Genomic DNA, 26,262 nt, shown 5'->3' with positions numbered 1-26,262 from the left:
TAATTATCAGCCTTTGGGGATTAATAATTAATTCCTACAACATGAACTCATTGTTCCTGGTTTTACCTAACCAGGAACAATGAGTTAAATGTTTATATAATATGTTTTGTAAGATTTTGGTGACAATAAGAACATTTCATCCTACAAACATACAAATGTAAATTGTACTTAAAAATATTGAACTATCAATGCTGTTGAAAAACACCTTAAATTGTAAAGCAATAAATCTTGTTAAATTTATAGAATAATTTCTTTATTTTAAAGGTTTCTTTAACAATCAGAGTAAAATCTACACAATAATACTTATAACCTAAATAATGTATGTTAAAATTATTAATTTTCTTCATTTGAGTTGACATTGAATTTGAAATCTCCCATGCAAATTAAAATGTGAATTAATTAAATAATAACGAGCTGACCCGGCAAACTTTGTATTGCCATATAAATTAATAAACAAAATTGCAATAAAATAATTGTGGTAATAAAATATATTGACTCATTCTCAGACCCACCAAATAAAATACATTTAAAACTTCATAAAAATATATCAAATCAGGTTGGAGGAGTATGGCAAACAAAATTGTGACATGAGAATTCTAGATACATACATAATGCAGCCTTAATTCTGTGTAAAATCACCTCTGCAATCATTAAATTAATGAAATCATTTTATTAAAGTTAATTAAAACTTTATGATGAGGTATACTGAGCTTCTTTTAATAGCCATTTGATATAAATAATTATTGCTATTATACTCAATAGCTCTACTAACTATTTTAGGACATAATAAACAAATATTGAACTACTTATATATATACATATATTATTTTTGCCTTTATTATTTGAGATTGAGATCATCATGTAAGACAGGTAATAAACCTATGTTATTAGGTTTATTACCTATGTCTTAATAGTCGTAAAAAATACTTATAAATTTTACATTGGCATTTTTTTTTAATTTAAGATGATAAGAAACATAATTCTATGCTAACACTTACTTTAAAAACTTCAGAGAAGAATCCAGTTCCAATTTTCTCCAGGATGAAGTCATCAAAGGGGTACAGTGCATTGACTGCCACTCTCAGCGCTGCACATGAGGATCCAGTCACTCGCTTATCACCGAGTCTATCACAATCACTAGCACTGGACTCCGCACAATCATCATCACAACACCGTCTACTTCGACCGCCATTCTCATATCGTTTCCCAAACCTCGAATGTGGCCCTCGCACATACCGACCAGTCCTGGCTGTCTCATCCAGGTTCGTAAAACTCTCAGCTATCTGAAACACGGTCGTGGGCCTCCTCCCTTCGAAGTTCCTCCTTGAGTCCTCCAAACACTCGTCTTGCATTCTAATTGATGATCACAAACTCGTTGATTTTATCCCGCTTCGAACATAGTGATTCCCGACTTTACATTCATATAGCAGTCGCATCACAATAATATTTATGTGGCGGTACCTAATATTACGTGAAACGACATAGTACTAACTAACTACATGAATAAAACGAAATGGATATTGAACGTTTGTAACTTTCACAAACACACATCCCAATTTATATGGCTAAACGATCTAGTACAGTTTTAATTTGTTGATTATCATTACGTTATGACTATTTTTATTAATATTATTATCAGCGAACTCAACACTCATCGACTGACAATACGCGTACAACAGACAACTAAGTAAGTCTACAAAGTAGTAAGTACAAGTTGAAGTTACGAAAAATCCGAATCCAAAACCTTGACGCTAACCAGCACCGAGCACGATTCGCCAATAGCAAACACCGAGCAAAGCGATACATACAAAGAGAATGTACAAATTTAATATACAAATAATTCGTGTCCATCGTGCCACTGGCATAATGTGTCAAGTGTCACTTTTCGTTTGTTAGACTTTTTAATTATTTATTTAGTGGCACGCGATGCAAGTCCACAGGCTCGATAGATATTGTCAACTCAGTGCTGCCAATAGTAAAACGACTACTCGTTCCAGCATTGTTAATTACTATTTTTATGATAAAATGTATCTAGAATCTTGTGAAGTAAAATATTTACAAACAACTTTCGTAATAAAGGTTTTATTATTATGTAGGTACCTATAATTTTTACTATAACATATTATAAAAATTTGTTGCAATATTATTATAATAATACCAATAATTTACGCAGAGTTCGACTGCATTACAGACATTATTATACACAAATAGTATCTTTACCGACGAAAAATATTTTCACTCTTCCGAATATGATCGCATAAATTAATGGCGGTATAATAACACGCGATACACAGAATTCATCACGTCAATCATTATTCTGGCTGAATTTCAGCTAACATGTGGGCCTGCATACATGCTGAAAGTGTAAGCGAATTTGTCAAATTTCGCCTCATTGTAACGATATGAACTATGTGGATTTGATGAAAAAATTATTGTTACCGATATTGCGAACACCCTTTTTTTTCCCGAATTACCCTAGTGAAGAAGTGCCAACATTGTCCTATGTTCAAGAAAATTGTCGAATGCATACTACCAGAATTGTCTCAATTTGGTTTTGCCCAGCATGAAGATGAATACTCTCATTCCATGGTCGTCTAAGTCTTCAGATCTTAATAGAAAGTTTGTGGGGTTTGACGGTTCAAATATGGCAACAACAATGATGGTACAATATTGTATATTGTCGGTTTACTGTAAGAACTCATAAACTTACAAAAAAAAACTATGAATAAAGGCACTTTTAGTTTAAGTTAAATTGTTTTCCCTATATCATCTTATTTTTTTTAAATGGAATAGGAGGACAAACGAAAGCACTGGTCACCTGGTGTTAAGTGATCACCGCCACTCTCTTGCAACACCAGAGGAATCACAAGAGCGTTGCCGGCCTTTAAGGAAGGTGTACGCGCTTTTCTTGAAGGTACCCATGTCGTATCGTCCCCGGAAACACCGCTCAAGGAAGCTCATTCCACAGCTTCGTAGAACGAAGAAGAAAGCTTCTTGAAAACCGCACTGTGGAGGACCGCCACACATCCAGATGGTGGGGATGATATCGTAACTTGTGGCGTGTCGTGTGAAGGTGAAATTCGGCGGCAGGAATCAGGTTGAACAGCTCTTCGGAACACTCCCCGTGATAAATGCGGTAGAAGACACACAATGAAGCGACGTTTCTACGCAACGCCAAGTGATCCAGCCGTTCACAGAGCGCTAGGTCCCCGACAATTCAAGCTGCTCTGCGTTTTACGCGGTCAAATGGATCGAGCTGATACTGGGGTGCGCCAGACCAGAGATGACAGCAATACTCCATGTGAGGCCGGACCTGCGCTTTGTAGAGCGCTAGAATGTGGGCCGGCTTGAAGTATTGCCGTGCTCTATTTATGACGCCCAGTTTCTTCGAAGCCAATTTGGCTTTGCCCTCCAGATGGCTGCGGAATTGGCAATCGCTCGAGATTTCGAGACCCAGCATTCCGATACTAGGCGAGGCTTTAAGGAAAGTGTTCTCGAAGAGCGGTGATACGGCAAATGGGGTTTTATTTAGTGGTAAACGCGCAAACTTCAGTCTTCTGAGGGTTTAATTGGAGGTTCAGGAATTCAAGGTTCAACTTACCCGATTCCGCGACCTTCTCGAGAGAGGACTCGATAGAAGACACAAGTTTCTCCCGGCACTGGTCGACGTTTTCCCAAGAGAGACCTGCATGGCCCGTGTATACGGCATCACCAGTGCTGTCGTCTGCATAGCAATGCATGTTGGCGGTGTCCAACATATCATTGATATGCAGAAGAAACAGCGTGGGAGACAGCACACAGCCTTGGGGCACTCCAGCGTTCACGGGCTTGGGATTCGAGCAATTACCGTCGACGACGACCTGTATGCTGCACCCAGTGAGGAAGCTGGAGGTCCAAGTTCGATACGCCTGTTTTTTTGCAGTCAGATGCTGCTTTAACTGACGCATCGAACCAGGGCTGTGATCTGCCACCGATCGGTACTACAGAGCTTGGTATAGAAATATCCATGCCCTGCAGTATCACATCGGCTACTGCAACGGCGCAGGCACTGGGATCATCCGAAAGGAAACAAACCCTGCCCCAAGGGTAGGATGCACAAAAGAAACGCATCCTATCCCAATCTGCTTACTTGTAGTGCCAAACGCGGCGGGTCGCTGGTGGTCTGCGACATAGGCGTCGGATAGGCACTACACTCCTGACCAGGCAATGGTCGGACGTTCCGAGAGGGGCGTCGACAGAGACCTGGTAACCATCTGGATGTGTAGTCAGCAGAAGATGTAATAAGGACGGCATGTGGCTATCCACATCCGCGAGCAGCGTTGGCGACTCAACCAATTGGGACGGACCATACGCCACTGCAAAATTATGCACAGATCGCCCTGCGTAGTCTGAAGTACGTGATCCAAGCCATTCAGCATTGTGCCCGTTGAAATCACCCAAGACTACGATTTCAGCGGAGGGCATGATCTGAGCAAGCACGTCATCAAATGCCGCTTGAACGCAGCCCATGAGGTGATCCGTTTCTGCGTTACCACTATGGGACCTGTAGACACACTGTAGATGCGGACGCGGTCCTCTAAATCTATGCGGATCCAGAGAGTAGACAGGTCCCTACCCTCAAAATTGCCGAGACGGCGACAGCAGATATCCTCCCTAATGTACACACATACACCGGCATGAGGCATGAAATTATGCTCAATTTTGTACCCGGGGTACGTTAAATATGACGTATCGCTAGGTCGAGATATCTGCGTCTCCGTAAGGAAACACAAGGCCGGCTGCGCCGTCTCAAAGTGGTGGTGGACGGCGTTTAAATTGGAGTGAATTCCCAGAAGTCCACATAAAGCGTGGAGCGGGGTGCCGTGATGTTGCTGCCCTGTTTGTCCTTAGATATGCGTGGTACTGTGCCCTCCCCAGAATACGAGGGGCAGCCCGAGCGAGAATGCTCGGGGAGGGATTCTCCGACTCTGGTAGAGCCGGTACCCTCCTGGGGTAATATATTTATAAGGACCGCTCTCATATTTTTGTTTGGGGGTGATGGGGAGGGGGAGGGGGGAAGGGATGGCCTCCAGTCCTCGACACTATAACCTATGCGAAACATAGCATCACTAGGCCGCTACTTCACGCCGGTATTCTGTGCGAGTGTGGTAAGTAACCCGGACGAGTCTGGCCCGATTGTGCTATCGTCATAAGACGGCAGCGTGACTCTCCCACTTTCAAAAAGCCCGTAGTCGCCTCTTACGACACCCTTGGACCTGGGACTTCCCTATTCTTTTTACGCGCCGGGGCAGCACAGGACATGATAATATGATTATGTCAAAGAAAAATAAAACACTATTATATTGCTGAATTTATTTATTTATTTATTGTATTATTGAAATCAAGTGAGTTTATTAAATATTAACAAGTCATAATTAGAAAAAATACAAAGTTAATGAATTCTTGCCATTGAGCCTTTGATAGAGCCTGGATTCAGTATTTTAAGTCTAGTTTTAAAAATATGGAAATAATATTTTTTTTTTGTGAAAAAACAGGGCAAACCGCGGGCATAAGGTTTACCTGATGGAAGGGTCACTGCCGCCCACACAAAACTGCACCGCTGGAGGGCTTGCAGATGCGTTACAGGTGTTTCAGGAATTGGTGTGGGAAGGGACTCCTGATGACCGCGGATTTAGTTATTATTTGAGAGGCTTCTGTTACGGATATCCATGAGCGTTTGCCGCACTACTTTCCATTACGCCTTGAGCCTCTTGCCCGTTTGCCCTCTCTTATATAAAAAAAATATATGATAAGACGAATTGCTTGTCTAGACACTGCAGGTTGTAAAAATATTCGTCTGACCGCGGCTATATTTCAATATTTTCTTTGAGCGCATTAATATATACTGTTGGCAACATTCCATTATTTATGGAATTTTACTGATCATCAAAACACTAGTGATGTGGTACTACTTCCACTTAATATTTGTTGAGATTAGGTAGTTTAAAGAAAAACCATAACAATCACTATTACTTTTCTGTATCAAAATGTTTTTCGTATTGGTTATTTGGAACTGTACAATTCTCTAGAAGCAAGAAGGACACTTGATCAGAATTTAGTGTTATTACAGCTTTTGTAACAATTATACGTTCCAGGTAATTATCAACATATTATCATACATAATACTATACTTAAATCTGTTCCGAAACATCCTGCATATTATGGTAGATATAAGTAGGTATTTTTCCAATCGGTTAAGTAGTTTTCGCAGTATAACCGAACATAAAAACCGTTTCCTCATTTATTAGTATAGATTTAAACCTTTTTGACGTTTTTAATGTTATTGCGGTACTTTACGGCTTTTGATTGTCAGCCACGGACTGTCAAGCGATTGCCTACCTGTGGTTGAATTGGGTTCGTATTACTTGCCTTACTTTCCTGAGTCCAGTGTTCATCTCGTTCTTTTTTAACAGTCTAAGGTGTAATACGCCTGATCACCACACTCAGTCTAGGGTTACACAGGCGACATTAAATGAATACACGGGTAGAGCTACAAAATAAAAGTCAAATAAAATATATTCAATTAGGCTAAAACTAAGCATTTTTGAATAAATATTTCTTTTAAATTACTGAATCTGTTCGGAAAAAGTCGAACTCGTGAGTAGAACATACAAGAAACTCAACGGCCACTCTTTTCAATCAATAGAGTATCATACAATGGCTGTAATATACAAAACAAATTAGTTTGTAAGGTGCTGCATCCAATATATGAATCGGTGTCTATGTTAAAAGCGTTTTAAGTGTGAAATATTTTATAAAAAGTTAAAAGGAATAATAAATATAAATTATCGTATATTGGATGCTTCAAACTGTAGAGCGCGTATTAATTGTTTGTGTAAGAATGCTTCGTAAACATGATTATTGTCATAGTAAGTACTTAATTTCATCCAACAAATACGATGATTTATTAACTATAACAGGTCGACATGGCACACCCGTTCACGAGTTGACGCATGGACCAGCCATCATTCTTTTCGCACATTTGAGGGAAGGAGACGACCCGACACACGACGCAGCCGCAAGCAATGCCATTACAGTGATCAAGACGACCCGTGTTATACCTACGCATGATAACTACAAAATTAATGCTCACAAAGCAAGCCCACAAATGATTCTATGTATTTCAATTGAAGTGGATTTTAGATAAACCAAAAGATATACTTATATTATATTCATGTCACATTCATAAGATTATAAAATCTTAATATGAAGAATTATTATTAGGTGGACAAGGAGCCTCTATTTTCCATTCTTCTTTATCCCCTACATATTCTTTACTCGTACGCTTAGTAGGCTTTTTGAATAAGGCAATTCTTTATAAAAAATAATTTAGAAATTTTTAGACGTGTAATTTTTATTTGGAAATTTATTAAAAAACAAATGAATTTTGTATTTTACCGAGTCTCGCTTTTATTTTTATTTCTTGTATTGACTACTTATCCATATTCATAAAATAACACTTAAATAAATCAATTTTCTATAGTATCATTTTGGAACATCCTTTATAATCTAGTAGCCGCGCGCTAGTCTATGCACTGACACTTGTTCCACTCAGCGCCGTCGCCGTTTAGAACTCGTAGGTGAGGAGCATACGTACACATAAGGGCGATAAAAATTAATATGCTTTCTAAATATACAATTTGTTTGATTGAAATTTCAATTTAAATTATTTATTGTTGTGCCCTCTGTATAATATAACAAGTATGTCCGCAACCTCAATCATAAGCTATTCGTTGTTGGCTTTTATCTTGCATTGTTGCGCGAAGTACCTGAATCTCTTATTGGATGGAGTGAGTGACCTAGCTGTTTCTCTTTCTGTAAGGAGAATGGGTGAAGGTGAATCTTTACAGTTTTTAGTTCGTGTTTCTGAACTGAATATGTGTTGATCATCCTCAGTCGGTACTATGTTGTAGGTAGGTACCTAAGTCACTTGATCACAATTTTTTATGGAATTACAGAGGAACCTAAAGGTAAAAACTGTGATGACCGCTACATATTTCCCTTGCAAGATCAGAGCCATGCTGGTGGTAGTTGGTTGTGGGTTTGTCAAAAATAAAAAACTAAAATAATTTTTAGCTTTATTGTAATCAATATTGACGACTATACTCTTAATTAATTTACTGTATCTAAATATATCACACTGGAATCATCATCCATCACTAGAGACACCCCAGAGAGCAATCCGATCATTGTGTTGTCTCCGTAAAGGATTTTATAATATCTGTCATTATAAAACAACAACACTAGCTCAAATATTCACAACGGTCTACCTACGCTATTAAAATTCAACACTCACGCAGACTAAAATAATAAGTTATATAATAATAATATAGATATTCTAATTATTGATGATTTAACGTTTCTCACTAGTTTTTTATTTATTGCTTACCTGTATTCAAATAATTAATAGCAGCAATAACTCACTTTTAAGAATTTGACTTAAAATAATAGGTTGTAAAACAACTTGAGAAATTCTGACGTCACCAAAACTAAAACAAAGTACCTAAGTAGGGCAGAGTGGGGGAATTGAGAACAGCGGGCATTTGTGAACAGTTAGATAAGCAATACTTCCCTCAGCACAATACCTCCCACATTGACTTTTTAATTATTTTTGTCACTTATATGTAAGTACTTATTTATCTAAGTAGAAAAATAAGCAAAGTTTAGGTTGCAATAAAAGTTGTTTATCCCATTATGTTCCGGATTCCCCCACTTTGCACGACTTCTGCAAATCTTGTAAGTCACTTTTATAATCTAAGAGTAAGTATGAGTATAAAATAAAGGTCTCCAGTTCGTGAGTATGGTAGTAATTATTTTTTTATTGAAGAGAAGGACAAACAATCAAACATTAGAGTCATCTGTGGAAGTGATCCCCACGGCACATACTCCCATGTAACACCAGAGGAATCACAAGAGCGGTACCGACCTTATAAAACATCGAATAGATTTACATATGAATTCAAAAACCAAAAACACATTGGTAGGTTAGTTCTGATATTTTTTATCAACACTATTCATGCTTCACTTCAATTTATATTTCGATATTTATTACCGACGGCAAACTTTTTTAAATAGTATTACTAACTAAAGACTCGCTTTCAAATTAGTAGAGAGATAAGCGTTTACGCACCGAAATTTAAACGCCAGAAACTGATTACTTGTAAAACATTTCAAAAATGACCATTGACAGAATTAGGTGCTCCACTACATTGGTTCAAAGTTTACTTTGGATTTTAGGATTATATTATAGTTTTGTAAGCTAAATTATAATATACGAAGTAATATTATGTACTTTTTTTTCATAACCAGATGTAATAAATTCTTATTGTATTTATTCCATGCGTATTTTTAAAATTACGTGAATTGCATTAACTTATACACTAACGCCCTTATTCATAATAGTCTGCTAACTTAAAGCATTGCTAATTCGCACTCTGTTTTCTTCTATTGACCTAAGTCAGAATGAGAAACAACACTCCTAAGCGGCTGTTTACTGTTAGCGGACCATTATGAATAAGGGGGTTAATGTCAAGTTTACAACCTGACTCTTAATTGAGTCAAAATAGTGAGACTAAATAGAAGCCCCGGGTGACTCAACTTGCAGTTAAAACAATTATTTCATTGAAAAAGAAAACCAGTCATACAAAACAAAAGACCGTTAGTAAAAATGAGAATGTGAAAGAGCATTTCAAAGCTCAACGTTTTTTCAAATTCAAATATTTTTATTCAAAATAGTATTTTAAGATACGTTAGATATTTGTTGAACGTTATCACATAGATAAAAACTGAAAATCTCAACTAATTCACGTAGTAGACAGAACAAATAGTTTAAATTTTCTTATTCTTATTATTTTAGTCTGACAACCCAATAGCTTAAAATATAGATAAATACAAATATATTATTGCTGTCGCGAATTTAAATCTAATATTCCCTTATCTAAACTATACATCCTCAAAATGAGTTCGTTTTTGCTTATAAAATAATTATTTCTAGAATTATATTACTTATCTTAGTATTGCTTAATGAAGGAAAATATTTTCCTTGTCGTAACAATTTCTTAACTAGAAGCAGTCATTAGATGACCTTAACAAACTGTGAAGATTTGAATATTTGTAAATGTGAATTAAAATATTATTAGAATAATATTATAAAGTTCAATGACGTTAAATAAATATTTCAAAAGACTGACCAACTACTTAACGTTTACAATATTTTAGCAGAAAATTAAATTTTAATAAGCTCAGAAGATACGACAGGTTAAAAAAATAGATACGTCATTAGTTATAATATAGTATTACTTAATTATAATGTTATTTAATCATGAAATGCTAAATTATTCTAGCTATTTGATTATAACGATTTTGTACATGGTTCAAGCTTCAAGTGTAAAATGTTTAAGTGTAATCGTGAAATTATACTTAGTTATATATTTATGTATACACCTACATAATAAGTTTTATTATTAATTGATATTTGAATTCTACTACAACGGAAACTAGTAAAGAAATGGGGTGTTTAACTTTACAAAAATAGATTAATATCGAAATATCTTTCCTTTTATTCTGAAACTGAATTCCACCGTGCATCCGTGTGTCAATGACGTTTCAAAGAAATCATAAATATATTATTGAACTGAAATCTCACAAGGTAACTAAACTGCTTTTAATTAGCGTGGTAATATAAACAGACAACGTGGTATAAGTTAATAATTATATAATATGATGTGACTATGCTTATAAATTCAGCAGTAAAATAAGTTCTTTACAATATTATGAGTTTGGTTTAAGTTTATACTGCAATGGACCAGATACAACGGAATATAATATTGTTATGGCTAAACATAATTATATTTTCGATTTCTTTTACAACTTCTGTTGACTGATTCCTCAGTTACAGTCTATGTGGGGTTAAAAATTATATCATATAAAAACACTATCGGCCTTACAAATAAAGTTTGCATAAAGTTATTACTGAGAATAAACCATGAATATGCAAAATGTTCACAAATATTTTGATTACAATTGGTTTATTCTGACGTATTACGTTTCCCGCGTTTATTTGCAAGGCTGCTTGACATTCGGAAAACTTCAGAACTATCATTGTATTGACAGTGTTGTCAACGATAGTCAACATTTTGCATACTCTTCGTTTATTCACAGGTATAAGTTTATGATAATTTTATTTCTAAGACCGATAGTGAATATATTTAAATTCGAAGAAAAGTACCTAGTATAAAACTTTAGGGGCGTACCTACGAGTGGCAGCCCTAGTCGTATAACGGTTGCCTTCAGCCATGATACCTTCAATATTAAATTCACAATCACAACCATTTCCACCAAGACCACATAAATATTACTATATTTTTACTGTATGTATTTCAATAAGGTATGTGATCAAATTACCGGCTTTAGACATTCTCAGAATAACTTCGACGGGAATCGTGTTATTCGTAATTTACTTTCTTATATTTTTGTTATTGGAAAATCTACAGATGAACACTTTACAATAGACAGTAATTAGCTATACTGGGTGTATGTCCATAAACATGCGAACTTCAACAACAAACTCTCATTTTCTAGCAGCAGTTGTTGGCGGTTCCAAGGGCACTACCACGAAAATTAAAATCGAGATGTTTCTGAGAGCCTATGTTTCGTTCGTGTGTGTGTGAAGCTTTAAAAAGGCGATATCAGCGGCGTGACTGTTACATCGTATTCAAATATTAAACTTATAAGAATATTACTAAAAAAAAAATACTTTTTGTAGAAACCTCGATCCGTCGAAAATCTGCACAACACGAAAATGTTACGTTCCCTTTCCTCAAAGCACCAAGGCTTCTATCACTCAAAATGGTATAAGTACCTTTATAATTCGAAAAAAATTGTAATTCTGTACAAATAATTTTGAATACAATATTAACTCGAAGAATTTAATTATTTCATCTTTCTCAAAACTAGGAAAAAATCAATCTCAACCAAAAGAGTACTTAGGTATTTTTTTACATCACCCTTAAGTTTCGTTACACAGATGTTACTGTATAAGTATTAAATATCTTTGAATGTATAGCATAATTATGTACTTGAATAAAATTGTTAATTTATTATTATAATAAATAGTTAGTTCATCAGTTCACACGCCATTTTCTAAGATACACAATATGACCACTTTGATATTTAGTGTGGCTTCGTACATTATTTGCTAAATAATTTGACAGATTCGTACCGGCTCGGCTGCTCGCGATATTTTTCAATAATAACTCATCATTTTCATTTCGACGAATTCCTTAACACATTTTCTAAATTTTATTTTCAGATTCAAACTTCTGAAGACATATCCACTCCGGTTGAAGGATAAGTATTAAGTAAAATTACTACAATATTGTGATAATTGTATGATAATACTAAATATCACTAAATGCTTTGTAAAAAAACCTTAATATATTTTAAAACCTATTTCAACGCTTAACACTATAACGTGATTTTGTTTCGCTAATATTGTGATAGAATTTAAATTATATGTGTGGTCTATACGATTGTCAATCATCTGGGTATGGTATGGTACAACAGGATTAGTGAAACGAATATGAGGTAAGAATATGGTTGACGTCGATTCTGCTTGCTGGTCTCATCTTGACATTTTCCTGAAAATATTAACAGCAAATATATATACAGTATTATACAAAACTAGCTGACCCGAAAAGCATAGATATGATAAAAAAATAGGTCAGAAAATATACTATAATAATAACAATGATTATAATCAGAATATAATAGATGATAAAACTTAAAAGTTATTTATTTTCTCGAAAGTTATTCTTTATTACGTGTATTATTATTGTTTTAAAATTATTTTAATTTCTACATTAAGGCTACATTATTGGCTTGAATCATTTTGAATTGTTAAATGTACTCAACTAAAAGTGTTTGTTTTCTAATAATAAATCAGTGAAATCACGGACGAGTAAAAAAAGAAGGACTCCGTGTCACCTTACATAACAGCGAGGCACCAAAACAAGCCGGTTAACGTGTAAATATATAGCCCCACGCATACACTTACACTAATATAAGCCGATCGGCCGCCATTATGAGATTTGCCTGTGACAGATCAGTTTGCCTCGCAATAAAATATTTTAAAAATGCCGTCGTGCGTTGTGAAAAACTGTAAGAATAATAATATAAAAGTATTTGTAGATATATGATTATTTAAGGGAGAAAAAATTGGGTAACTAGTATACCCCGTAACGGCACACACACTAGCATAAAGGTGCTTCACTTGCTAATATCACGGCGCGGAGACCTTCTTTTTTTACTAGTCCGTGCACTGAAATATGTTATTTAAATAAAACACTCGCATTAATCAAAGAAAATACTATGAAATATGTTAATTTTTTATGGTAAAAAGTGACTAGATGAGCAAGTCAAATTGTTTGACTTGGTAGGTGGAGATATAAGATTTTAAGCCTTAGTAGCTAGTAATAGCTACGGAACCCTTCAAATCAAAACACAAATATTGCTTCCAATTAGCCGGCCACCCTTTGCTAACAAGTAACAAACCAATATTGGTTTACCAACCAAGAAATAAATACTTTATTATTTACGTTATTCACCAATGCCAAGATGACTGGTGGTGTAAAATAGTCTTTGAAGTGGCTATTTTCCACCCTTGTCCCTTAGTTTCTACGCCAATGACTGTCCTTTTGTCATAGAGTCGCTACCAACCCGTGAATGTAGCATCAAAGACCAGCGGGTCGGTCTCGTCTCTCTCGCAGTTGCTGACACTCTGCGTGATGGACAGGGAGCCGTCCCGCGTCTCGCGTGACACGAAGCAGTATCGTCTCGCCGCCATGCTGTCCCGCGTCACGGGAGTTGTCACCACGAACGACGCGCCATTCTCGTACCACCCACCGTGACACGTGTACGCTGAAATATTGTACCGAAATTATGGTAGGATTGTCACTAGCTCGCGGAATGTTTGGACAAATGGTTTAGCAAAAGAACTAAAGGTACATGCAGCAAAAATTTTTATTTTTAAATTTTGTCTGTCAGAACGGATAAATCGATTTAAATGTGATGACTGATGTATTGAAGTGAATTGATTTGAAATTGATGAATTTAAGATTGATACATTGTTCTATGAGTTACTGTTATAGTTAATTATTAATTGAAAAAATTATAGAACTGCATTGACTTGTTAATACCTTGAAGATTTACTACCGGTAAATTGTAATGAAATATTGCTTACAACTTCTGATCTTACATACATTACATATTACATGCTTGTTGTACAATGTTCATAGATAATTAATGAAATACCCACCTGTTACTAGTTCCCTACTTCCACACTTCGAATAAAACTCCATATTCTTGGCCGTGTTACAGCCAACTTCCAGCTTGCTGTAGCTACTCCTAGCGCAACCCATTTCATCTTCTGTCAGTCGTTTGCTCCGCAGTATCGGCACATCCGTCATATTCCTAATATTAAAGCTATATAGCCTACTGCTGTTGGATCTCAGGTCATGTTCCGCTGGTTCTTTCTCCCGTTTCCACCTATGCTTGTCTCTGTCGCTCGATCTCACACTTCTTCGATGTCTGTGGCTTTTTATTGAGTATTTTCCAGTATATGGACACTCCTTGGACTCTGGATTACTTGCTGGAAAACATAATTCGATAATCAAATAATTGTTCTAATAAATTACTGTATCATTTGTATCGAAGCAAGAGGACTAAATGGGAAGTAAATAGAAAGTAATGGTCAATAGGCAATTGACAAAAAAAAATTAGGTACATAGTATGGTTGTTACTAACTCTTATCATGTTAACAACACACTACACATGAATAAGGCCAGTTTGTTTATTGGAACCAAGTTCCTTACGGCAGGCTTGGAGGGGATAGGGATTTTGCTGCGCGACCGAACTGAAAAATATGTGATAGTAAAACCGTAAGAAAAAATCCGTGGAAAAGTGCGTGGGATAAAACCGTTAAATGAGACGTGCGCAGGCGCGACAGTCGCATACACAAGCGAGTAGTGTGTAATACCCAATTGAGCACGATTTTTTTTGCAATTTGTGTCGATTCTACATTAGCCGAAGGAACTTCGTTCCTACCTGGTGTCCCACGACACCACATCATTTTTTATTTTTATTTGGTATAACATAATGCCTCTAACATAGACGTGGGTAATTCAATAAAATTTCTTGCGTCGCCTCCGCAACTCGGCGGGGCGCGGCGCTGTAGTGTAGTATATTAATTAGTGTGTTATTCTGTCAAGAAATAACCGTTATTTTTTTGTATACATTTTTTAATGATCTTACATTTTATGCAGTGTGTCCTCTCAGTATGTCTAATTCTTTTTAGGGTTCTGTAGCCAAATGGCAAAAAACGGAATCCTTATGGATTCTTCATGTCTGTCTGTCTGTCCGTCCGTATGTCACAGCCACTTTTATCCGAAACTATAAGAAAGATACGTTTGAAACTTGGGCAGTAGATATATTTTGTGAACCGCATTAATATTTTCACACTTAGAATTAAAACTCAAAATTTTTTTTCATCAAACCCATGTATCAAAGCAAATTATAACATTTATTAATACGTGTTTATGAATATTATAATAATGCTAGTGACAACCCACTCGACCCTTGCGTGTGTGACCATTGTTGGTATGTTCTTGTCAAACCGCATTTTAAATGTATTTCTATGGAAAATGTTTGATTTGGAATACCTTTTGATACCAACCATCTAGAAACTTTTACCAGTGAGAGGCACCTTTGCACAGGATGCCGGCTAGATTATTGGTAGCACAACGGCGCCTTTTTCTGCCGTGAAGTAGTAACGTGTAAACATTATTGTGTTTCGGTCTGAAGGGCGCCGTAACTAGTGAAATTACTGGGCAAATGAGACTTAACATCTTATGTCTCAAGGTGACGTGCGCAATTGTAGTGCCGCTGGGAATTTTTGGGCTTTTCAAGAATCCTGAGTGGCACTGCATTATTGCAATGGGCAGGGCGTATCAATTACCATCAGCTGAACGTCCTGCAAGTCTCGTCCCGTATTTTATGAAAAAAAAAAAAGAAACCCAAACACAACGATTCTAACCTTTTCTCATCAAGATCTTTCCAACGATGTATCTTTGTGATTTTGGTATTGGGCATCTGCCATTAAGAATCTTTTTTTTTTAATGAAAATAAGGGACGAGACGGGCAGGACGTCCAGCTGATGGTAATTGATACGCCCAGCCCATTACAATGCAGTGCCGCTCAGGATTCTTGAAAAACCCCAAAAATTCTGAGCGGCACTACAACTGCGCTCGTCACCTTGAGACATAAGATGTTAAGTCCCATTGCCCAGTAATGTCACTAGCTACGGCGCCCTTCAGACCGAAACACAGTAATGCTTACACATTACTGCTTCACGGTGGAAATAGGCGCCGTTGTGGTACCCATATTCTAGCCGGCATCCTGTGCAAAGGAGCCTTCCACTGGTATCTCCATCTCTGCCCGACACTTACCGACTAAGGTGATGTAGGGTGCTGTGACCGCATTGAAGTGGTGGGGGGAGCAGGCCTCGTCCGGTCTCAGGGTCAAGGCGCCCCGCTGCAGCTCCGCGATGTAAGTGTCGCGCCGGTACAGAACCACACACACGTAGCGAGACACGCTACATAGAAACATTGGCCATTACCACACAGGAGGAATAGATACTTAAGTGTATAAACAATTGAGTCTTGAGGCAGAATTTGGCGAGTCAACATCTCCTGAGGATGCCTAGTGTAGGGGCGAAACACGTGTCGAATCGATTAAAGGCAAATCTTTGTGCAATTTACTAATGTGAAAATACTGAGATATACTAGCGTTTAGATAACCTGACAGCCCCATAGTGCGTGACCAATTGATGTCAAATATTTGTCAGTGTGTGCGTTAGCTAGTGGTTTAATATATAAAGTAAAAAGGAGCTAATGCCAGGCGTGGCTGACTGTTTACGACTTGGCAATCATAATAGTTTAAAATAACAATAGCTTACCATTTCTATCTTGCTGTGTTAGAGAAGTTCTTGTCTCCCACACGCTTTGTTTGTCTATACGATAGTGTATTGTAAGTGTATACTGCTCACCGAGGGAGTCTTCCTACCGATCGAACATATCGAACCGACTATATTCGAACGTCAGTTTGAATACGCACAAAATAACTAATAACTACTCTATAAGTAATACTCCACGCCGTAAGTATCTAAGTAGGCACACCTAAAGAAGTTTACATTTCAAATATTGATGTGTGTGATTACTTATAACAGTGTCTTGACGTAACACTCAAACACACAAATATCAATATTTTTATTCAAAATTGGACCTAAAAATAATTCATGGATAAGTCTACCCCTAGACAATCAGTAAAACGCCTCAAGCCTGAGAAGAACAGACGCAACAAACTTTACAGGACTTTTCCTTTTTACTGTTCTTATAAAACAAATTATATTATAATCAGTACGTCTCATCATTCTATGGACATCAGTGAGTTTTTCTCAATACAGTTTAAATATTATCTCCATAAACATACCAGTTCAAACATATTTTGGCATTCCACAATCTCGCAGTTTTCAAGAAATTTCTTGCCTCGTACAGTGTCAATCAATTACCGGCTGCTGTTTTCCCGAAACGATACTACTTATGGCCGTTCCCAATATTCAGTCTATCTCTTACTTGAGATAAAAATCGTCACCATCGTTGACTTTTCTATCCCAATAAACTTATTGACGGTAACTCACCTTATCCGTGCACGCTGTCTGTCAATGGGACGACGTATAGCTTGCCAGCGATAGAAGTTTGTATGGAAATTGCAATTCACGCGTCCCTATAGAAGGCGATAAGAATGACTTATCGGGTATATTGGGACAGCTTCAGATTATTGACAGTAGAAGGTAGAAGTTTATCTCTATCTGTAGTTAGTATATTAGGAACGGCCATTAGGGACCTTCAAGAATGCTAATAGCAGCTTAAAAGCCGGCAACGCATCTCTTGAGCCCTGGTTTAGTGATGTCCATGGGTGGCAGCCTCACCACCACTCATCTGCCGCCTCTTATAATATATTAATTAGGATATCTTACCAATGGTGCTGCCAATGTGCTACCAATGCCACCGAGTTGCCACTGGGGGAGCTCGCCTTCACGTTGACGCAGTAGACCTTGATTTCTGATCCGGTCTGGTTGGTGATCCGCAGCGTCGCATTCCGCTGGTAGAACGTGTAGTTGCTGGTGAAGTCCAGGGTGTGCCATGTGTGAGAGAACGTCATCCACGACGGAAACTGGCAGTTGAAGCGCATTGATACTGAAATTAACATCATCTTTGTTAATGGAAGGATTACTCTACTCTCATCAACGTGCGAACGATCTTGAGGCTCATTTGATAGTAAGTGCCATATCACTGTTTTTTGGAGACGACTGCCTATCCGTGGTCTTCGGGACGGTAAATTTAGCTTCTAAGAAAGTGGAAGTCATCAATAAAGTACTACAAAATATCAAGCCGGGCTTCATTGAAGCGATCAAAAAGGCACAGACCCGTCATCTCTGGTCTGATACACTCCAATATCAGCTCGAACCATTTGACCGCGTGCAGCTCAGAGCTGCTTGAATCATCCTACAACCAAACCTAGCTAATTCACAGCTCAGGTGACATGAGATGTCGCTTTATAATGTGTCTTGTACCGCATTTAACACAAGAGTATTCTAAAGAGCTGTTTGGCCTGACTCCTGCATCATCTATCTTCTTTTTATCATATCAACCTCACTAGATAGAGATCCATCCACATCCAGATGTATGTGTGGCAATTCTAGACAGTGCGCATTTCTGCCTTTCCTCCAGGAACTTTCATACAGGCACAACACATGGGTATATTTTCGAAATAAACACGCACCTTCCGGGATTCGACCTGGGCTATATGGGTAGTATGGCTGGCAGTGATGACTGTAACAAGTGATCTATTCCGTTGTCCTCTAATAATAATTTTCGGCTTTTGAGGAGATTTTTTTTGATCATGTTGTGATCATTTCTATGTCATATTGATTTTTTAATCATAGCGGAAAGTAAGAAGTACAGTAAATATTTAATTATTAATTTCTTTGAAAACTATTGCCGTGTCTAAGTTCATAAAAGGCATTATAAGAAATCTATAAGTATATGATAATATGTAGATAACTCAAACCTCTTTTTAGAGCCATCGTTCTGGAACCTTCCGTAGCACTCGAGAGCCCGTTGCAGGTGGCGTCACCAGACTGTGCCACTCTGTACTCTATTCCACCGGGAGGAGTCGGGTTCTCCTTCAAACTTGGCCCGGATGCTGTAAAATCCCATTAAAAATTTTATACGTCTTGTCACGTGTAATTTACTGTTTCATCTTTAATACACCGTGGCGCTACGTAATTAAGTAAACACACGCGTAGAACTACTTAACCGAAATAATAAAAATATATTCAATAATAAGATACATAATTTAAATAAATAAATCAATTTTCCATAATATCATTTCGGAACAACCTGTAAGATCTAGTAGCCGCGCGCTATCTGTCGTAGGCACTGACACCTACTTTCGTAAGGTGATTAAAATTTTGTTCGCTAAATATATAATTTGTTTGTTTGAAAATTTCAATTGTTTACTTTAAATTTTAGAATTATTATTTTACGATTAAGTTTATACAGCTGTACCCGTGTGTATACCATTACAGCGCCACGTTATATAACACAAAACATCTGTATTTATAATGAGTGATTTATCTTATAAAATAGCTATTTATTTTTAAGAATTGTATACATGTGAAATTTATAGGCAATGTTTAAACTACAAATAGGTCCTTCATCAGGGTGTGTAGTGTGTTCGAGGTGATGTCCCGTCTCGAACTGAACTAGTCGGTACCAACTCCGAGCCGTTTAAAGAAATAGTTTATAATGTCTCACAAAAGTTTTAATAACTTAAGTAAAATACAATCAGTTGACAGAATTATGAATTAATTAATTATATTGCTAATACAGGATTAATAATTTAAGTATACATTAACCACTTATTTAGCTTTATAAGTACTTCCTTATATCTGATAGATCCTTTAAATGTCCTTTATATGGCACACATAGCCTTTCACTCTAGGTATGATCATTCAGTTCGTAGCAATTATATAAAATTGGACTAGAATTTTGTCAGAATCAGTCAAATGTAAAAATAAATAAATATTGATTAATTTTTTCCACCAGCAGTATAGATGGAGTTTTCCTCATCTGCTACCCCACTACTCAGGCTATTCTGCTTGTACGAGGTAACAAGCCTCTAAATCTAACACGATCTAAACTATAAGAGGCGACGAACATAACGGAAGCAAAAAGAAAATAAAACGTAAATCTTACCAATACCGTTTGTCTTCTCGTAGACAAAGCATCGGAACCTGTCCTCGTTACTAGTGGCGTGGTTGTGATGCAGCTTCCCCACCAGGAACCTGAGGCTGCCTTCCTTCCACGTCGCGAGGCATTCCAGCTCTTCAACTAAAATTTACGTATTAAAAATTTAGAAAGGCTTCTTTTGAGATTGAGCATGTGACCTCTGAATCTCAACGACTTGATGCGAGTGGAGAAAGACTGGCTAACATACCAAGAACTAGTTTTTTTTTAATGGAAAAAGAGGACAAACGACGGGTACGGGTCACCTGGTGTTAAGTAATCATCGCCGCCCACATTCGTTTGTAACACTAGAGGAATCGCAGGAGCGTTGCCGGCCTTTCAGGAAGGTATAAGCGCTTTTTTTGTAAGGTAACCATGTCGTATCGTCCCGGAAACACCGCACAAGGAAGTTCACAAATCCGCACTTTAGAGGAATGGCATCATCGCACACATCCAGTTGGCTTGTGGCGTGTCGTGTGATGGTGGAATTCGGTAGTTTTTTATTATGTCGTTAGTTTCTCAATCAGGTATATTTTAATACATTTCTGTTAAGGTAAAATAAAAATAATTACAGGTTTTCGCTTTTAAACACAATACACAAAGGTGCAGAGCAGTAAAGCGAGTAAATGGCATAAAGGCATTTATTTTCTCAAAATTGATTCCTTTAGACTTCTTTTTGATGTCATTTCTAATATACTAAATACTACTACCGCTTCGGAAACAAATGACGCTCTGAGAGAGAAGAAGCGGCGCAAGAAACTCCCCCAGCATTCTTTTTTTGCGCTCTTTTCAATAAAAATATACAATATTGTACAGTCATTTCTATCGCTATAAAATAATCACAATCTAGTCTCAGGCTGTCCGATCATTTAGATATTCAGCAGTGGGGAGTAATCAGATTTACGACAGAGCCATTTTATTTATAAAACATTTAAATTTATTTATAGATAATGCCTGAACAGTGGCTGGGACTTTATTATAGAAGTGTATACATTTACCCTTAAAGGTATTATGTATCTTATGATGCCTACTAGAATTAGTTAATAATTAGTTAATAATATAAGAAGTAGGCAAACATTACGAACCTCCATTAGTTAATATTCCAAATTAATGTGAATAACCCTTCTGTACTTTTGCTCTTAATAGTGATTTTATTGATTATAACAAGAAATCCCTTATTTCTAGTGTTATAATCAATAAAATCACTATTAAGAGCAAAAGTACAGAAGGGTTATTCACATTAATTTGGAATATTAACTAATGGAGGTTCGTAATGTTTGCCTACTTCTTGGAGACGAGCTTGATTAAAGTCGGATCCGTAGCTCAAATGCAGGTCCCGTGGATCAAATATCTGTAAGAGTACTTAGACTTTGCGCAGACTTTACTTACGTAAAACTTAGCTGAGTGTGACAAAACTTGACTTTTGCATTGCTGGCTATTTCAGCTTATACTTAGCATAATTACAGCTGTTAAATGACTATAAAAACACTCTGTAGATCTCAGACTAAGACATATGGGGGGGGGGGGGTGCTTAATTAACTCTCATCTGATGGCCGTGGTGTCTACTGTCAGTCATATATAGTCTAAACTTTAAATAGATTGCTGTTGGTCGCATAAATGACTGAAATTGAAATGCGCATTTTTGGGCTTTATGAATGTGTCGTTAAATATTATTAATAATATTTAACAACACATTGTAATAGACAACGATATAATTATTACAATAAAAAAAAATATATTGACTATGCGGAACTCGAACTCGCGACCTTTCGCGTTCCATGCGAGTGTTCTTCCACTGAGCCAACCGTTCGAGTGACGTATCGTTGATAAATCTTGTATATGTTTTGTTCAACAAATGAAATAACAAATTGTTTACAATATACTTATTTAAATATACATAATATAAACATCCATGACTCGGAAACAAACATTCATCATAAAAATGGGAATGCACGGGATAGATAGATAGGTCAGAGGTCAGGATCACCAACCAATGGGATATGTGGTCAGGTATATAATAAATAAATTCCTCCCACCCAGAAACTCACTGGTTTCAGTTGGTCTTAGCAAGCAAACTACAACTACAACGTATGTTGTGATTCATGTCACTTAAATACGAGTTGCAATTTTATTCAACTGTTTAAGTAAGTATATAACATTATATTCTTAAAATCTTTCTATATTCTTATGTGCGATTTAGGTACAAGATCGTATAAACCTATAAATAAATTTATCAATACATATTTTAAGTAATTTATTTCTGTTTATAATCATATTGCTCTCCTGCTGATTGTGTGATAGTAATAAAGTTGAAACATTTAATTTAATTTGGTTTCTCAAAAGACCGCAAATAGAAATATTGGAAAAAATTTGTCGTAATGTCTCTCTTTTCAATAACGCCATAAGTTTTCGACGCAATTTTAATGTATAAATTGACATCAGACAGAAATCAGAAGGAATTGTAAAAATTAAATGCTTTTTTAATTTTTTTTTCAGTTCTGGTGAGTTCGGTAAACGGATTGAAAATCAAAATTTTTCAGATAGAGGAATTATTCGGATCTGAAAAGAGTGGGCGTAAATCATGATACAAAATATACAAGCTTACTCAGTTATGAAACAGATGAGTCAAAGAGAATAAAAGTGAGTACATTTGGAACGAATGCCGAACAAGCAAAAACTTTTGTCTCTAGCAGTCGCGACGCACTTGTCTTGTCTGTGATTTATTTCGAGGGATAAGCGTGAGTCGGCGAGATACGCAGACGGATTTGGAGAATTAAAATAGATATGCCTTTTGTGATGTCGAAGCCCAATTAGTAAGGTGTGTTCATTATTAAATGGATGTGCATTAGGGCGCGTTCAACTTATATTATCGTCGGTTTATCACCGTAAAGCACGACACCATGATATCGTTTGGGCCCCTTTTCCATAAAAGTCTACAAAAAGATATTCATACTTATACATAAAAAAGCGAGTTTAAAAATAAAGATAGGTATAGGTATAAGGAAGATATCTATATTAAGGATAAAACTGAAAATTCCTTTTTTTTATGAAAATAAGGGACGAGATGTACAGGACGTTGACTTGATAGTGATTGATACGCCCTGCCCATTACAGTGCCGCTCAGGATTCTTGTAAAACCCATAAGTTCTGAGTGGCACTACAATTGCCCTCGTCACCTTGAGACATAAGATGTTCAGTCTCATTTGCCCAGTAATTTCACTAGCTACGGCGCCCTTCAGACTGAAACACAATAATGCTTACACATTACTGCTTCACGGCAGAAATAGGCGCCGATCGTGAGATTCACCTGTTAGTAAGTGATCACCGCAAGGATGACTCTTGCATCATCAGAGGACTATAAGTTGCATTTCTGGTTTTTGAAGCACCCGTAAAACTTTTTAAGGTACTTATACTTTCGCACTTAAAACACCGCTCGAAGAATATTCCAATTTGTTTGTCGTGGATGAAGTTCTTTAAGTGTAGTTGGCACTGTGGATGAACTCAACACATCCAGATGGTGAGAATTGTATTTTCGTGCAATGCTGTAATAATAATTGTTGTACGGAATGCTTCCCTTGATACATCCCCGGCAAAACACGTACAAGACGTGGCTTCAGTCTATCGAGCCGTGCCCATGGTACTGTAAGTCTAACTATTTGAGCTAACATTCCCTAAGCTTATTATATATTATCTGAATAAAATTCTCGAAAAGCCTTAATCGATATTTATGAAATTTTATATGTATGTTTGGTAGGTCTGGGAACTTCAAATTTATCGGTTGAGTTTAATAACGATTTATTTTCAAATAGAGCGCTATCGAGCCATTAGACTAAAATATTGGCGATATAGTTAAACTGAAACTATATTTATTGTTTTGTATATATAACATATATATCCCTGCTAGAAGGCTTTGAACTCCTTAGCAAGGACTCCTTGGCTCCTGAACCAGACAGATGGCTCAAAGCATCTCTATTAAAACTAATACTACGCTTCTTATTAACCTGAAGTGCACCTTACGTCGTTGTCTAGCGCAAATATAACGCATTATTAGAAATGCCATCAAAAAGAATTCTAAAGGATTCAATCCATTTTAAGAAAATAAATGCCTTTTATGCCTTCTACTAAATGATAAATATTAATATGATGTTTGTGAAAACAGGTTTTACATGATAATGTATAATATAGGGATATATAATAAAGGGATACCTTTATAAATGCCAACTTTTAAAGTATTAAAATGGATATAGTATGTTGTCCTTAAGAGATAGACATATGACATTGACGGATTTTTCTGTAGACCTCTATAAGATACACAATTCCACCATATATCATTTTGTTATACCACAAAGGGCTTTGACAGCGTCATCGATGAAAGCTCCCAGATGGCTTAGTTTTTCCAACACCTCCAACAAATATCGTTAATGTATACAAAAAATTATACACAAACTTAACAAATTATATACTATAACCTTCCTCGAGAATCACGTTATCTATTTTTGAATTCAGCATGAAAATCGGCGAAATAGTTTTTGAGTTTATCGCGAACAGACAGTCAGACAGACGCGGCGGAAGACATTGCTTTATAATATGTTGTGATTTGAAAAAAAATTACAAAAACAACGGGCACGCGATTGCTGGTTCGTTTTCGTCTTCGAAGTGGAGAGCGACATGTCTGACTACAGTAAGATTGAATTCAGTAGAAACTAAATTGAAAATAAATGAAAATAAAATTGGCGCGAAGCCGAGTCTCGGTCTGTCACCCGCCCCGGCATCTATTGTTTACATATAATTAATGTCTCTGCCGTTGTGCGCAACCATTGCTATTCAGAAACGACTTGCTTAATTATTTATTGACTTGTCACTTACATATTTCAATCTTTGTATACTTTTTGTGAGCTTTATATCAGCTCGCTTTACGGATTAATGATAGTTTTATGAGTATCTTCTGGCTTATTTAATATAAATTAACTTGTTATGATGATGTAAAGTCATGTCAGCATTATTATTATTATTAGATGTAAGTATATGAATTCAAATTCAAATATTTTTATTTCTTAATAGGATAAGATATCACTAATTGAAAGTCAAAAAAAAAAACAACCGACTTCAAAAACACTATTCCAAAATAATAGATAATAATGCACTAATTATACTTTATAAAAATAATTGCGTATTATTATTATTATATATATTTATACATTCTAATTAATAAATATAATTCTAGTTACGATTATTGTAATTTTTGGAATCGGTGTCCTTCGGCCGCGACCCGCCCTCGCCTCCACACGACTCAAGCACATCTCACCTATAACTATGTTTGTAGTTAAAAACCTATCTTGGATGACACCGACTCCAAAAATTACAATAATCGTAACTTGAATTAGATTTATTAATAAGATTACAAGTATAAAAATACGCAATTATTTTTATAATTCTTAGTGCATATTATATCTATTGTTTTGTAATAGTGTTTTTGAAGTCGGCTGTTTTTTTGTTAATTTTGTTTTTTATTTTTTTATTTTTAGTGTATGTGAAGTACACTAACTAACAATTTATCTTAATATGTGTAGATATACTAAATTTTTCAATGCAGCAATGAGCGTAAGCGCTTTGCAATTTGATTACAGACAGTTAGAAATTCTGCCATAGATTGCACTTGCCTTACTGTAAGTCGTTAAGGAGTCCCATTTCTCATCATATTCGACTACGACAATTCCTTGACCATAACAATGTTATGGTAGGTGACTTAAATATCAGGATATCATAAAAAAGATTCGGCCAAGTATCGTTAATTTGCTCCTAAGAATTGAAGAGTTCC

The 26,262-nt window shown here is 36.3% G+C and overlaps 2 protein-coding genes and 1 long non-coding RNA gene across 3 annotated transcripts in view; 1 reads left to right on the top strand and 2 right to left on the bottom strand.

Moving 5' to 3' along the window:
• Nucleotides 1-1,799, bottom strand: part of LOC126973787 (uncharacterized) — a 121,964-nt gene extending 120,165 nt beyond the window's left edge. Inside the window, exon 1 of the mRNA XM_050821151.1 lies at nt 999-1,799. Coding sequence (XP_050677108.1) covers nt 999-1,352 — 354 coding nt within the window. The 5' untranslated portion in view covers nt 1,353-1,799. The remainder of the gene's footprint in view (nt 1-998) is intronic.
• A 4,143-nt stretch (nt 1,800-5,942) lies between these two features.
• Nucleotides 5,943-7,440, top strand: LOC126979369 (uncharacterized). The gene is made up of 2 exons (XR_007732815.1): nt 5,943-6,134; nt 6,960-7,440. It is a non-coding gene; the product is annotated as an uncharacterized LOC126979369 (long non-coding RNA).
• Nucleotides 7,441-8,105: 665 nt separating this feature from the next.
• The window catches only part of LOC126974451 (uncharacterized), a 128,142-nt gene continuing 109,985 nt past the window's right edge, over nt 8,106-26,262 (bottom strand). Inside the window, exons 7-13 of the mRNA XM_050821988.1 lie at nt 20,415-20,549; nt 19,225-19,359; nt 18,131-18,350; nt 16,542-16,687; nt 14,354-14,686; nt 13,756-13,956; nt 8,106-12,677 (exon numbers count right to left, since the gene is read on the bottom strand). Of these exons, the coding sequence (XP_050677945.1) occupies nt 12,577-12,677; nt 13,756-13,956; nt 14,354-14,686; nt 16,542-16,687; nt 18,131-18,350; nt 19,225-19,359; nt 20,415-20,549 (1,271 nt within the window). The 3' untranslated portion in view covers nt 8,106-12,576. The remainder of the gene's footprint in view (nt 12,678-13,755; nt 13,957-14,353; nt 14,687-16,541; nt 16,688-18,130; nt 18,351-19,224; nt 19,360-20,414; nt 20,550-26,262) is intronic.

The sequence above is a fragment of the Leptidea sinapis genome, chromosome 1 (genome assembly GCF_905404315.1).
Source record: "Leptidea sinapis chromosome 1, ilLepSina1.1, whole genome shotgun sequence".
Classification (NCBI taxonomy): Eukaryota; Metazoa; Arthropoda; class Insecta; order Lepidoptera; family Pieridae; genus Leptidea; species Leptidea sinapis.
The sequence above is the reverse complement of the archived record's forward strand: the minus strand, read 5'-3'. Positions and strand labels throughout refer to the sequence as shown.